Source organism: Euprymna scolopes, chromosome 10 (assembly GCF_053919585.1).
Source record: "Euprymna scolopes isolate OS-2025 chromosome 10, ASM5391958v1, whole genome shotgun sequence".
NCBI lineage: Eukaryota > Metazoa > Mollusca > Cephalopoda > Sepiida > Sepiolidae > Euprymna > Euprymna scolopes.
The window spans coordinates 46,308,179-46,322,336 of NC_136491.1; the positions used below are offsets into that span (position 1 = coordinate 46,308,179).

At 30.9% G+C, this 14,158-nt stretch overlaps 1 protein-coding gene across 2 annotated transcripts in view; it reads right to left on the reverse strand.

Moving 5' to 3' along the window:
* Positions 1–2,320: 2,320 nt before the first annotated feature.
* The window catches only part of LOC145285979 (uncharacterized), a 15,857-nt gene continuing 4,019 nt past the window's right edge, over positions 2,321–14,158 (reverse strand). For both annotated transcript variants that reach the window (XM_080134567.1, XM_080134568.1), the window contains exon 2: positions 2,321–3,780. In XM_080134567.1, coding sequence (XP_079990693.1) covers positions 2,502–3,446 — 945 coding nt within the window. In that variant the 5' untranslated portion in view covers positions 3,447–3,780 and the 3' untranslated portion in view covers positions 2,321–2,501. The remainder of the gene's footprint in view (positions 3,781–14,158) is intronic.

A 14,158-nucleotide genomic window follows, 5' to 3' on the forward strand; every position in this document is an offset into this window, starting at 1 on the left:
TCTCACTATATTTTAGGCTAACTAATCATCTGGCCTGCTTGGATAGGATTGAAATTATCCCTAGTAATCACTTTCATAGTTGTTTTCTCACTATATTTTAGGCTAACTAATCATCTGGCCTGCTTGGATAGGATTGAAATTATCCCTAGTAATCACTTTCATAGTTGTTTTCTCACCATATTTTAGGCTAACTAATCATCTGGCCTGCTTGGATAGGATTGAAATTATCCCTAGTAATCACTTTCATAGTTGTTTTCTCACCATATTTTAGGCTAACTAATCATCTGGCCTGCTTGGATAGGATTGAAATTATCCCTAGTAATCACTTTCATAGTTGTTTTCTCACCATATTTTAGGCTAACTAATCATCTGGCCTGCTTGGATAGGATTGAAATTATCCCTAATAATCACTTTCATAGTTGTTTTCTCACCATATTTTAGGCTAACTAATCATCTGGCCTGCTTGGATAGGATTGAAATTATCCCTAGTAATCACTTTCATAGTTGTTTTCTCACCATATTTTAGCCTAACTAATCATCTGGCCTGCTTGGATAGGATTGAAATTATCCCTAGTAATCACTTTCATAGTTGTTTTCTCACCATATTTTAGGCTAACTAATCATCTGGCCTGCTTGGATAGGATTGAAATTATCCCTAGTAATCACTTTCATAGTTGTTTTCTCACCATATTTTAGGCTAACTAATCATCTGGCCTGCTTGGATAGGATTGAAATTATCCCTAGTAATCACTTTCATAGTTGTTTTCTCACCATATTTTAGGCTAACTAATCATCTGGCCTGCTTGGATAGGATTGAACTTATCCCTAGTAATCACTTTCATAGTTGTTTTCTCACCATATTTTAGGCTAACTAATCATCTGGCCTGCTTGGATAGGATTGAACTTATCCCTAGTAATCACTTTCATAGTTGTTTTCTCACCATATTTTAGGCTAACTAATCATCTGGCCTGCTTGGATAGGATTGAAATTATCCCTAGTAATCACTTTCATAGTTGTTTTCTCACCATATTTTAGGCTAACTAATCATCTGGCCTGCTTGGATAGGATTGAAATTATCCCTAGTAATCACTTTCATAGTTGTTTTCTCACCATATTTTAGGCTAACTAATCATCTGGCCTGCTTGGATAGGATTGAAATTATCCCTAGTAATCACTTTCATAGTTGTTTTCTCACCATATTTTAGGCTAACTAATCATCTGGCCTGCTTGGATAGGATTGAAATTATCCCTAGTAATCACTTTCATAGTTGTTTTCTCACCATATTTTAGGCTAACTAATCATCTGGCCTGCTTGGATAGGATTGAACTTATCCCTAGTAATCACTTTCATAGTTGTTTTCTCACCATATTTTAGGCTAACTAATCATCTGGCCTGCTTGGATAGGATTGAAATTATCCCTAGTAATCACTTTCATAGTTGTTTTCTCACCATATTTTAGGCTAACTAATCATCTGGCCTGCTTGGATAGGATTGAAATTATCCCTAGTAATCACTTTCATAGTTGTTTTCTCACCATATTTTAGGCTAACTAATCATCTGGCCTGCTTGGATAGGATTGAAATTATCCCTAGTAATCACTTTCATAGTTGTTTTCTCACCATATTTTAGGCTAACTAATCATCTGGCCTGCTTGGATAGGATTGAAATTATCCCTAGTAATCACTTTCATAGTTGTTTTCTCACCATATTTTAGGCTAACTAATCATCTGGCCTGCTTGGATAGGATTGAACTTATCCCTAGTAATCACTTTCATAGTTGTTTTCTCACCATATTTTAGGCTAACTAATCATCTGGCCTGCTTGGATAGGATTGAAATTATCCCTAGTAATCACTTTCATAGTTGTTTTCTCACCATATTTTAGGCTAACTAATCATCTGGCCTGCTTGGATAGGATTGAAATTATCCCTAGTAATCACTTTCATAGTTGTTTTCTCACTATATTTTAGGCTAACTAATCATCTGGCCTGCTTGGATAGGATTGAAATTATCCCTAGTAATCACTTTCATAGTTGTTTTCTCACCATATTTTAGGCTAACTAATCATCTGGCCTGCTTGGATAGGATTGAAATTGCTATCTTTAGACAATTCACACCTGGAACTGTAGAGACTCAATGCCTCTATCCACTGCACCATGGGATAAGTTAGAAAACTCAGTATTCCTATTCCATCATGATTATTCACCCGAAGAAGGCCAGAGGATGAGTTAGCCGAAACGTGTTGAAACAAAAACTATGAACATGTGAATAATAGTACAAGAGTCACATACTTCACAAGAATAAGCTTTCTCAGTCACATTTGCATTGATTGGATTTATCTGCAAAACAAGAAATGTATACGACTTGTGTGTGTGTGTGTGTGTGTGTCAATGTAGTCGATTTCAGAGTAAATAAAAAATTAGATACTTTACAAGAATATGGGTTTTTATTTTACTTCAATCAAAGTTCTTATAAATCAAGGAGGTTCCCTTCTTTGGTGCTAACACTTGATTTCTCTATGAGTATGCGTTCGCATATGTCGTGACAAATCTGATTTCTGTGCAAAAGAAAAGGCGCACACTTCACACGAGTGAGGTCTTTCTCCTGAATGTCGCTGCATGTGACGCAACATGTTTTGTTTCGTCGTGAAACAAGATTCACATATTTCACAACAAAACGGTTTTTCACCAGTATGTGTTCGCATGTGGCTCACCAGATTTGATTTCTGCGTAAAAGTTGACGCACACAAGTCACAAGAATATGAAGAGTCACTAGAATATGGTTTCTCTCCAGTGTGTACTCGCATATGAATCACCAGAGTGGATTTCTGTGCAAAACAAGATTCACATACTTCACAACAATATGGTTTCTCTCCAGTATGTGTTCTCATATGACTTACCATATTGGATTTCTGTGTAAACGTTGACGCGCACATTTCACAAGAGTATGGTTTCTCTCCTGTGTGTGCTCGCATATGAATCAACAAATTGGATTTCTGTGTAAAAGAAGATTCACATACTTCACAAGAATATGGTTTCTCCCCTGTATGCCTTCGTAAGTGCTTAACCATAGTTGCTTTGTCGGCAAAAGAAGCTTCACATATTTCACAAGAATATGGTTTCTCTCCAGTATGCCTTCGCATATGAGTCACCATATTGGATTTCTGTGCAAAAGCTGAGCCACATACTTCACAAGAATATGGTTTCTCTCCTGTGTGTGTTCGCATGTGCAGCAACAACTGCTTTTCTTGTGTGAACGAAGAGCAACACACTTTACAGCAATATGATTTTGCTCTTTGCTTTGTTTCTTTATTTGATTTTTTGTTTTTCTTTGTAAAGGAAATATTGGATGTGTCACATTTCACATTTTCAGATTTCAATTTCGTTTCTGCAGTTGACATATCAAATATCTTTTCAGGAGAATTTGTTTCTGTGTATTTTTCCATATCCTAATGTTTTAAGGTGAAAGAATTTTCAGAAGGTCACATAAAAACACAGTTTTTGCTTAAAATTTTACTGTAATATGCAAAATTAAAACTGTATGATTGTACATGTGTCAGCTTACTACTACATTCAGATTTGAAATTAGGTACAAACTATATTAGAAAATAAAATCGATGTGTTTAATGTCTCAGTGAATATGTATATATTTTAATGAGATTTAAAATTTGAAATCATTTAAATTGCAAAGTTCTTAAGGCATTTCCATATTTCAAATAAAAGGAATGAAAATCCATTCAGATCCAATAAATGATTTTTTTGTCTTGATTGCTGGAGATTCTGCAAATATAAAAAAGATTGATTTTCCAAATTACATTAATAAAAACAAATGTGATGATAAAAAGAAATAGTAAAATTTTGTTTATAGAAATTAAACAATCCATCTGGTGTTGTACTAAATAACATTGGGATGAAGCAAAATGAACACATTTTCTTTCTATTTTCACCACAAGTTTTTTTTCAAAATTAGATTACTGAAAAAAAACAATGAACGCGAATGATAAAATTATAAATTGTGTTTTTTTTTTCAATAAAAAACTATATTTAGATGGTGAGATGATTCAGTTTTCATTTTTTCTAAAATGGCAGTTAATATTTTGGAGGTTAATAATTTCAGTATTAGTAATCAAAGCTTGTATTTGTTTAAGTATTTACCCTAGAATGGGTGGGTCAGCTCTTGAAAATATTTACCATGCTTTAAATAAAAACTAACCAAGCATGATGGTTCACTAGTTTCAAATACGAGTTATTCAATTACGGTTCCAGCCAACAGAGGCGAAGGCCAAAGATAAGCTCGGTTCCTGTTTCACAATCCTGAGCCAGGTTTTCAGCTAGGCTACACATCATTTTTTCCAGTTCAATTGCTTTGTAGATGACATCATCTGGATGACAAGAAGGAGTGTGGCCCTAACCCGAACCCAAACCAGTGAAGGTGCCTTGAGAGGAGAGTTTGCTATAGTGGATATGTTGCAGCAAGAATGAACACTGGCATTTGAGGAACTGTTGTCAACCGACACAAAGAATGCAAAACAGCTTGATAGATGTGGATTTTAATATCAAGTTTGATATCACATTTGAACCAAAGCAGAGATCAAAGACAGTAGAAAGTGAGATGAGCACTGCTGATGCAATTGTTAATATTGTTGAGGTGATGATAAAGGCAAGGTATTTGTAATGATCAATCCCCTTTAGAACTCCCAGTTGGAGGGAGATTGGTTGTTTTTTGAGAAAAAACTGGCAATCAGGAGCTTTATCTTTTGAGGATTGATCTTCATAACGATTTTATCTGCATCTGATCTATTACAAATTGGATGCTAGAAAAACGTCCACCTAATATAGCAATATCTTCTGCATATTCAAGTTCCGAAAGTTGAAAATCATGACCAACAGTGACACCAGAAAAGTTTGTTATGCAACCCTGGATTCTAGGTTATGGGTTCACTAGCAATTATTATCATTTTTTATTTTACAATGTTTTCAGCCCAGAATTTTTTATTTTACAATGTTTTCAGCCCAGAATTAGCAACCATCCGCTAATAAAATCATGTGCTATCTTTGAAGATGACTAACAATAGATTAAAAGTGACAATAGCAAATTCATACATAATAAATCTTATAATTGGTATCCCAACTCGAATTTGACACATGTAGGTAGAAAATTACATTGCGTTTGGTAAAAGTGTTTAGCTGTCTGTTTTACCTCTTTTGTGCTGTTACCAGACTTTCATCAGTGTAAATTTGAGTTATTGATATTTGTGGGTGATCTGCTCTTACTTTTGAATTCTCAGCACTTTACTTAAAAAAAAATAAAACAAGCACTACAAGAACACAAGTACCAATTCTAATTTCTAAAAAATATAAAGCATTGAACATAAACTGCACAAATAAAATAAACTATGTATTATTTGGATTATACAAACAATTCTCATCTTGGTTGACATTTTGACTAGTACTCTGCTTAATCATAATTATCAATCCACATCACAAAAGTTCCAAAACATAATTAAATACAATGATAAAAGAATATTTATTGCAGAGATTTGATGCTGTATAATGAAATAAAATCAAGATTAATAGGATCAGAATTATTGTAGATGCTAAAGTTGGTGAGAAAAATAATAAAATATTTTAGAAATTATAATCAAAATCATTTCCACATTTAAATTACTCATAAAATCATTTTCCACTTTCATAACTTTTTAATGACATTAAGCATTTTTTTCTATAGGTGTTTTTTTTTTATAGTCAAAATTAAAAAAAAAAAATTTATTTCTGAAGGATGTTTTATTCGTTTGTTTCTTTTTTTTTTGTGAATAATTCAAACGAAGAATTTTAAGTTCATCCAATCACCAGAATTTCTTATTTCTTTATTCAATTCATGACAAAACAATATCAGGTTACAATAAAATGATACAAAGAACTTTGTCACCATCGATTTTTTAATGAAATAATCCTAAAGAGTTTTTCATAATTTTTTCATTTTTATTGTGAAAGTGAAACCAGTATTTTTATAAATGAATTTAAAATATAAACAAATAGTGATTATTATTTTTTTAATGACAAATTTATAATTTAATAACCTATTTCTTTCATACTTTTCAAATAAAATCAGTTTTTCTTGCAGTTTTTATAACTGAATTTGAACAATGAATAAGCTTAATAATAATAATAATAATAATAATAATAATAATAATAAACATTTTGTTTTAATTAATTCATAGCCCTTGTATATTTTACCTTTTGAAGACACTTTTTTGTTTTAAATTTTGGAGATGTTCACTCGGAACAGGAGAAAACAATTCAATTATTTTTCTAAAAAGGTTAATTTTGCATAACTTTTTGGTAAAAGCAATAGAAACACAACACAAAATAAAACACTAATTATCTGAACATTTATTTAATTAAAAGAATCGTTTTTTTTTGCTTTCATAAACTAATTAGAATTTTAAAATAAATTACAACAGGCATTTTTGTATTTTTCTTAAATGAATGAAAGTAGCCATTGCATGACTAAAAAACGAACTTTTTGGTTTAAAAGACAAATAAAAATAACCATTAAAACTTATAAATGGTTTGGAAGAGTCATTAATGGAAAGCATTGACTGTGTTTTTTTTTAAACAAACTTTTTTTACAAATATAAACTTTTGTAAGAACCTTTAGAATTGTCTCTCTCAGTACTGAGTAGACATCTCTAACATTGAAAACAAAACAAAAAAAATTGGGTGCTTTTGAAGATAGAGTCAACAGATCGATTTGTTCTAATATGTCGTTTTAAGCAAAATCAATAGTACGTACTGACTTGTCATGTAAAAAATAGTAATATATCCAAACATTACGAAAATTCATTGAGTAGAAAGTTATTTATACTTAAAAGTAATTTTTACAGAAAATTGGCGAAAATTGAATTTTTCTTAGATGTTATAAAGTAGATGCTAGAAGAGTTCACAGAGGACATAATTCGAAATGCAAAATTTAGATTACACCGTAATGCCTTCCAATAATTGTAACCTGTAGCAATAGACATTTTTTTACTAAAAACACAATAGAAGTTGTTCTACTCGATAAATTTTGTAATTTTTAGATATATTACTATTTTCGACATGACAAATACATAATATTGTTTTTGCTTAAAACGACATATTTAAAAAAAATCGAGTTGTCTATTTTATCTTAACAAGCATAAAAAATTGTCCCTCCAAAGTTAAAATGCACAAGTGCCAAAATAAAAATTGTCTCAGCCTACAATGGATGTCTGCTTCACTGTTCAAGAACAGAAATCATAAAGTGTAATATCAAATAAAATAATACACTTTGTTGTTAGTCAAACAGCCAATAAATAAACTTTTTCGGATATTTAAATTCACAATATATATATATATATATATATAGGTAATTTGTAGGTACATGCAAAATGAATGACCAATCTCTAAATTCCATAAACATTTTGACCCCTTCCTTAATTTAAAATTTCACAAAATTCAGGAAATTAACCAATTTTAATAAAATGTTCAGTATTTATTAACAATAACAGAATATAATGAACCCATTACGTTTTTTTTTAATTTAGTGAAAATGTATCATTTTTTTGTAAATAAAAATTACTTTTGCTTAAGCTAGTGTTCTAAGTACTAAAAAAGATGCATGAATTTCTGTTTGTCTTATTTTTATAAAAATTAAAGCATTTTAGATGTTAATGATTAAAATTTTTTTAATATTCCAGGAACATTACGAAAAAAGCCACCAAAGTTCATGTTAATAAAATCAATATAATTCGAAGGAAAATTAATTTCTCGAACTATTGAAATTATCTTTGAATTAAGCATTGTTTATTCAATATTTCCATTCAAAAAAATAATATTGAAAAGAAATATTGTATGTTATTTTAACATTAAGAATTCTTCCATAGAATATATTCGTGATGCCTTTTCATTTGTTTTGATTGTGCAAAGCCATACCTGTTACTAATCTCTCACTTTAGGGGGCTAATTAAGCTATTTTTTGGTACAAACAAAGTGTTTTTTTTTTGTTTTTTTTTTAATTTAATTCAACATCCTAGGACTTTACTAATTTCCTTTGAAATAGTACCAGAAAACTAATATTTATCTTTGAAGGGATTTTTACAATGAATTTATTTAAGTACAAAATTTAGCTGAACTTTTCAATTTCTGATGTCACTGTGTACACATTTTTTTTTTTTACACATGTAAAAAAATTTTTTTTTTCATTTTCGAAATTAATCTTTCAAATACAATCAAAACGTAATTGGAAACTACACAAAAAAATTATGATAAACCGACTTTCAAAACTATGTCCTGCTATCAGTTTTCTGGTATTAATGCATGTACCAAGTAATTCAGCAAATCAGTTGATTGTAATCAGCAGGAAGTTAGGATTTGGCAGTGATAGTCTAATTCTTGCCGCAATTTGTGACAGTTCTGAGTTATTGTTTTTCAATATTGACTCTAAATATAATAAATTAGAATATCCGTTCATTTACTTTTATAAATGTAATTTTTTTCGCATAAATACATTTAGAGAAGTCTTTTTTTTTTCAAATAAATATGTTTATTTTTGTAAAATTTTTTAAATTTATTCTCTTAAAATATAATAAATAAGAATATTCGTAATCTTTTTTTAATCAAATAATTTCCGCAATAACATCTACTGGATTCGTATTTATTTTGTAGTTTAAATGTGAAGTATTCATATTTTTTGGACTGTTAACTTATTAATCAATTTCTGAAAATATTCATATTTTTGGAACTGTTAAACATTCATTAATTTTTGTGAAAATGTGCCTATATCTAAAATATCTAAACATAACTATCTGAAAAAAAAAAAAAAAATACATGTATACATTCATAAACGTAAATGACACTTCTGCAGTATTTGGGCGAGTGCCATGTTTTTTGGTGTGTTTCACTAAACTGTCGCCAGGTGGCACATTTCAGTCAAAAAACAGGGGATGATGACTCATACTTTTTGTGAATTTGTTTGAAAAGAAAAAACAACAAAAAACTATTTATTTATAAAAATCCAATGTTGCTTTAATTGCAAAATTGTTATTAAAAATTATATTTTCTTTGCAGACTTTTCAATCAACAGGTGCCACAATTATACTTCAATTCAAAAAATGTTTCAGGAAAAATAAAATTCCAATGTTGCTTTAATTTAGAAAAAATGCTTGGCACTTCTATACTACACTTCCCAATAGGGATGAGATTTTGTAGTCGATAAATGGAGTTTTCAGATAAAAAAAAAACAATGATTTCACTTGATTATTTTTTGTCAATTGTTTTTTTTTTTTTAATAATAATTTACAGTAGTAGCTCCCAAATTATGCAGTAATCGGAATTACCTGAATATTACTAAATTATTAAAAAAACAACTTTAATCATGGTAGCATGTAAAAAATTGGCACCATCTTGTTTAAACCGAAACAGAAAATTGCCTCCTTTTTTAACTCTTGTGTCTTACGATCATTTTCATCAAATTCTATTTTTATTTTCTTTAATAAATAATTTTCTACCTTATTGATTTTCGTAATTTTATATAATCAGCTTAAAAATATGAGGAATACGTAGACACCACTTTTTTCATGTGAAATTCAGTTTTACGATTTCCAAAATTCCGTCTCAATAGTGTAGAAGTGCCAAATGTTTTATTAAATATATATTTTCGGTAAATATGACCTTATGCTACAACAGAATGCCGACCACTCTAATTTGGTTTGCTGGGGGTATTCGAGGTTGCTGACAACGAATCTGATAATCAAACCTGTTACAAATCTACTGTTTGCATGATATGAACGCTTAGAATCTGGGACTACTTTGCCCCGTTTCACCGTCTTCGTTTACGCTAGGTGCGATCGATTTCTTACTGAAATGTGCAGGCGTGCGTAGTCACTTGACGTTTCATAAGGCACATGAATACATGGCGGACATTTTTAAGGACAAGAAATATTTTTCATAAAATAAAATATTTAATATAGTAATTTAATAGTAATTAGAACAAATACATTTCTGCAGTTTAACTAACCGTTTTTTTCTGTAAGTAATGCGCCGATATTTACCTAGTAGAATACCGTTTAACATTTCACAGAAATTCCGTGTTTACATTGGGGGGGGGATTTGGTATGTAAATAAACACATTTTTAAAAAAGTTTACGGATATTCTTATTTATTACATTTAAAGACAATATATAAAAATTAGGCACAGAAGATGTGTGAAAATGAACATATTGTTATCTTATAAATAAGTGCATGGTGACGGGGAAGAACTAGACAAACAATTTAAGTTTAATTTTAAGCGATTGATTACTCAATCGCTTATTTTAAAAACAAATTCTAAGAAAAGCAAAATAAAATAAAATGTTCTTCAGTTCAACAAAGTTTGTCCCTGCTGTTAAGGTTAATAATTTCAGCATAGTCTTTATCGGCGATTTGCGTCTTTCTTTGTTGATAAAACATGCCAATAATTGTTATTCCTTGTGGTGTTGTTTTTGATAACAATATCGAAGGATACGGGTTTGTTTTATTTTTCCTTTTTTTTTTTAAGAAAGTCCAAGGTGAGCAACACAGCAGATTTGTCGTCTACTGTTGATGAAATATGTCAATATGTATTATTCCTTGCGCTGGGTGGTTTTGATAATAATCTCGGAAAATAAGAATTTGTTTTTCAATGGGAAACGTTAAGGGAAGCAACTTAGCTGATTTGTCATCTATTTGTTTTTAAAATGTTGTTCTTCTCACGTTTAGGTGGCACATTTATTCGGCTGTGCTTTATGGTATTGTAGATCATAACATGGTACAGATTTGTCGTCTGCCAGTTAGTGATATCAACATTGTCTGCAGCCGTCTCATCTCTCGGGCAAGCATCTAGTAGTAGCGTCTTCGATGGATTTGTTGATCCTTAGTCTAGGGATTTGACCAGTGGTCTCGTGTGGAAGTCAGTACTAGCTGGTGGTAGACCGGTGAAGTTGTAGTACTTCTCATCTCTTGGTTTTAGTCGAGATCCGTGGTCAAACTGGTCAGGGTTAAAGTTGGTTGCTCTCCTTGGGTTTGAAGTTGGGTTCTCAACTGACAGGGATTTGTGTGGCGTGCACCAGGCTCTATCAAGCCAGTCCCCCTCAATCAGCTTTGCTCCTCTCTATTTAAATGTAAACATAGTAGGTGCCCGGCTCCCATGGCAAGTCGTTTCTGATTGGTCAAAGTTGGATTTTGATGGCCAATCAAACTGTTAGAAATTAATCAATCAGAATTGAGTATTTTGGTATTTTGTAAAAATTTGTAAATATTGTTGTTTTTAGCTGCTGCTATTATTTGTCATGGTTGGGGCTGTCCCTTCTAATTCCATAATGTATTTGCTCCTCCTGCCAATTTGTTGTTTTCTTTGCGAGAAAGCTTCACAAATCAAAATGAGATCTCGCACTCAACTTTGTAACAATATTTATTTGAAAAACAAAAACAAAAAACTTTTTTCATAAGGGAATGAGAATTAGGTTATCACCGTCAAATTCTACCTTTCTGCTGATTACAATCAGTTAATATGCCGAATTACATATATTTTTATTCATTATACTGACAAGGGACATATTGACATAGAATGGAACAAACAATAACGACCAGCAGGCACCTCCAAAAGTCACCACAGAATTACCCCCCTATATGTAAAACGATGTAACTTTATTATAAATTAATATTATCAATATAACTTTTATACCATTTAAAAGAAGAAGGGCAAAATAAACCAGCAATAACTTTTTAAATTTTTTTTCATCGAATGAAAATAATGAAATTGCGAGACGAAAATCGTGTTTACATAATTGGTGCTTTAAAATAACGTTCCCATGCAGTAAGCATTTTGAATGTAAAAACATACCTGTGTTTAATAAATCTAGCAAAAATCAACTAATCGTCAGATTTTCGTGAAATTTTCGATACTTATCCATTTTAGAATGAAATTATATATAAAATGCAGTTTCCATAAAATATACGAGGGAAAATATTTTTTTTAGTGCCCCCCCCCCCATATTTATTTTTTTCGAAATTTGAACAAAATATATTTAACTCTATCGACATTTCTATTTATTTTGAAACATAAGAGTCAGTGGCGGCTCGTGCCTAAGATTAGTGGGGGTGCTGTTGTAAAGAAAATACCTATTGTTTTAATATTGTGTAAAAATAAAACAAACATAAAAAATATAGTTTATATGTATGCACACGTATAAAAATACAATAACTTAAAGGAATCCTAAATAGATGTAAATATTTTAGATATTTTACTTATTACATTCATTTAAAAGTAAACTTCATTCTTCTTATTTTAATTTGTGAGAAAAGATTGATAATTTTCTCATTAACTTCTGAATGACTGCTGAAGAACTTTTTATCAATTGAAAACACTGCAAGTTCATTTAGTCTTTCGCAACCCATGGTGTTCCTTAGAAAAGTTTTTATTCTTTTCAGAGTTGAAAAACAACGTTCTACCTCAGATGTAGTCATGGGAATTGTCAAGACAATTTTTATGAGTCTTGTGATTTCACTAAGAACATCGTTTAAATTGTTTTCCAAAATAAATTTCAGGAGATCAATTACTTTGCAGTATTCATGGATATCTGACCTACTATAAAATATTTCTAGCTCAGTTTCAAGCTTTTCTTTGCCAATCATGGGATATGCTTCAGTTGTCAAGGATATCTCTTCTGTAGGTAGTTTTTTTCTTAAAACTAGCAAAGCTTTTCTTGTTAAACAATTTAGCAAGTATTAAATGTTTAGTTGAAGAATATCTGTCCGTTATATCAACAGATATATAGTCACACAGTTCTTTAGCTTCACCCTTGAGTGTTTGTGATGGATTTTCACAGTATTTGGTGTTTCTTATCTCTAAAATAGCAGTTTTGAAATTTGTTATGTATTCATTGACTTTATATATGCTAATTTCGAGAAATAATTTCAACATGAGACATAATTTGATGAAATAGCTCAAACCAAAATATGAAATTTTCATCGTTCAAATATTTCAGAATTCCTGTCGCTTCTGCAATCTACATATGATGTTGACTGAATTTCAGTGACAGTTTTTTAATGCTTGAACATTTTCATGAATGTTTATGCATGTTAAAGTTCCACCTTGTGGCGGATGGACGTAGAATGCTTACATCCAGATGCTTCTTGAGAATGGACAGACGCTGTGTTGATCTAGAAAAGAAAGTCGGAATAGCCAAAATGTTAGAGATAAATATTCTAGCATTTTGTGTAATGCTTGCTGCATTTCTCATTAGTAAATTAAGTTGATGCGCATAACAGTGAGTGAAATGCGCATTACTATAAACTGCTTTTATTTTCGCCTGAACACCAGTTTTTTTGCCTTTCATGACATTTGCACCATCAAATGTCTGAGCTATCAGTTTTTGGCGATTCCCTTGAAGGATTATATCTAATTGTTGTAGAATACATTTTGATATCCCATCAGCGGTTTGATTTTCTGGAATAAAGGATCTCCAAAAGCGTTCAAGTATTTTTTCATCAAAAATTTACCGTAAAACAATGATCATTTAAGACACATCTGTTGTATCATCAGCCATGACAGCTACAAAGGAAACTTTGCTAATTTCTGCCTTTATTTCATCACAGTATATTTGTAAAAGACAGTCAAGTATGTCATTCTGAATGGTCTTGGAAACACCTTTGAAGATATTACTGGTTTCTAAGTGATTCTTTAAATTTGGACCTAATTAAGATGCAAAATTTAAAAATCCTCTAAATACACGTGGATTTACTGAATCATCTTTTCATCATGTCCTCAAAGTTCCCACAAAAGAAAATACAATCTATTATTTTAGATAAAATTTCACGGTTCTTCTTAACATTCATGTTATGATGATTGATTGAACGTCTGTAGGCCTCACTAAGTTTTTCTTTAATATTTATAGCCCCCAAAATTGATAGGGAAACTACATTATCAACGTGCTTCTCATGCTTTTCAGTTCTATCTTTCATTTTGCTAATAGTTCTGAAACTATCTTTTGTCCACGTTACATCACCCCCAAACAACAAACAAGGAAAGTAGAACAATGCCTTTTTTAGTTCACAGCCATAAAGCCAACTTTTCCGTTGGTACCATTAAAGCTACGAATATACACTTTGTTGTTGCTAA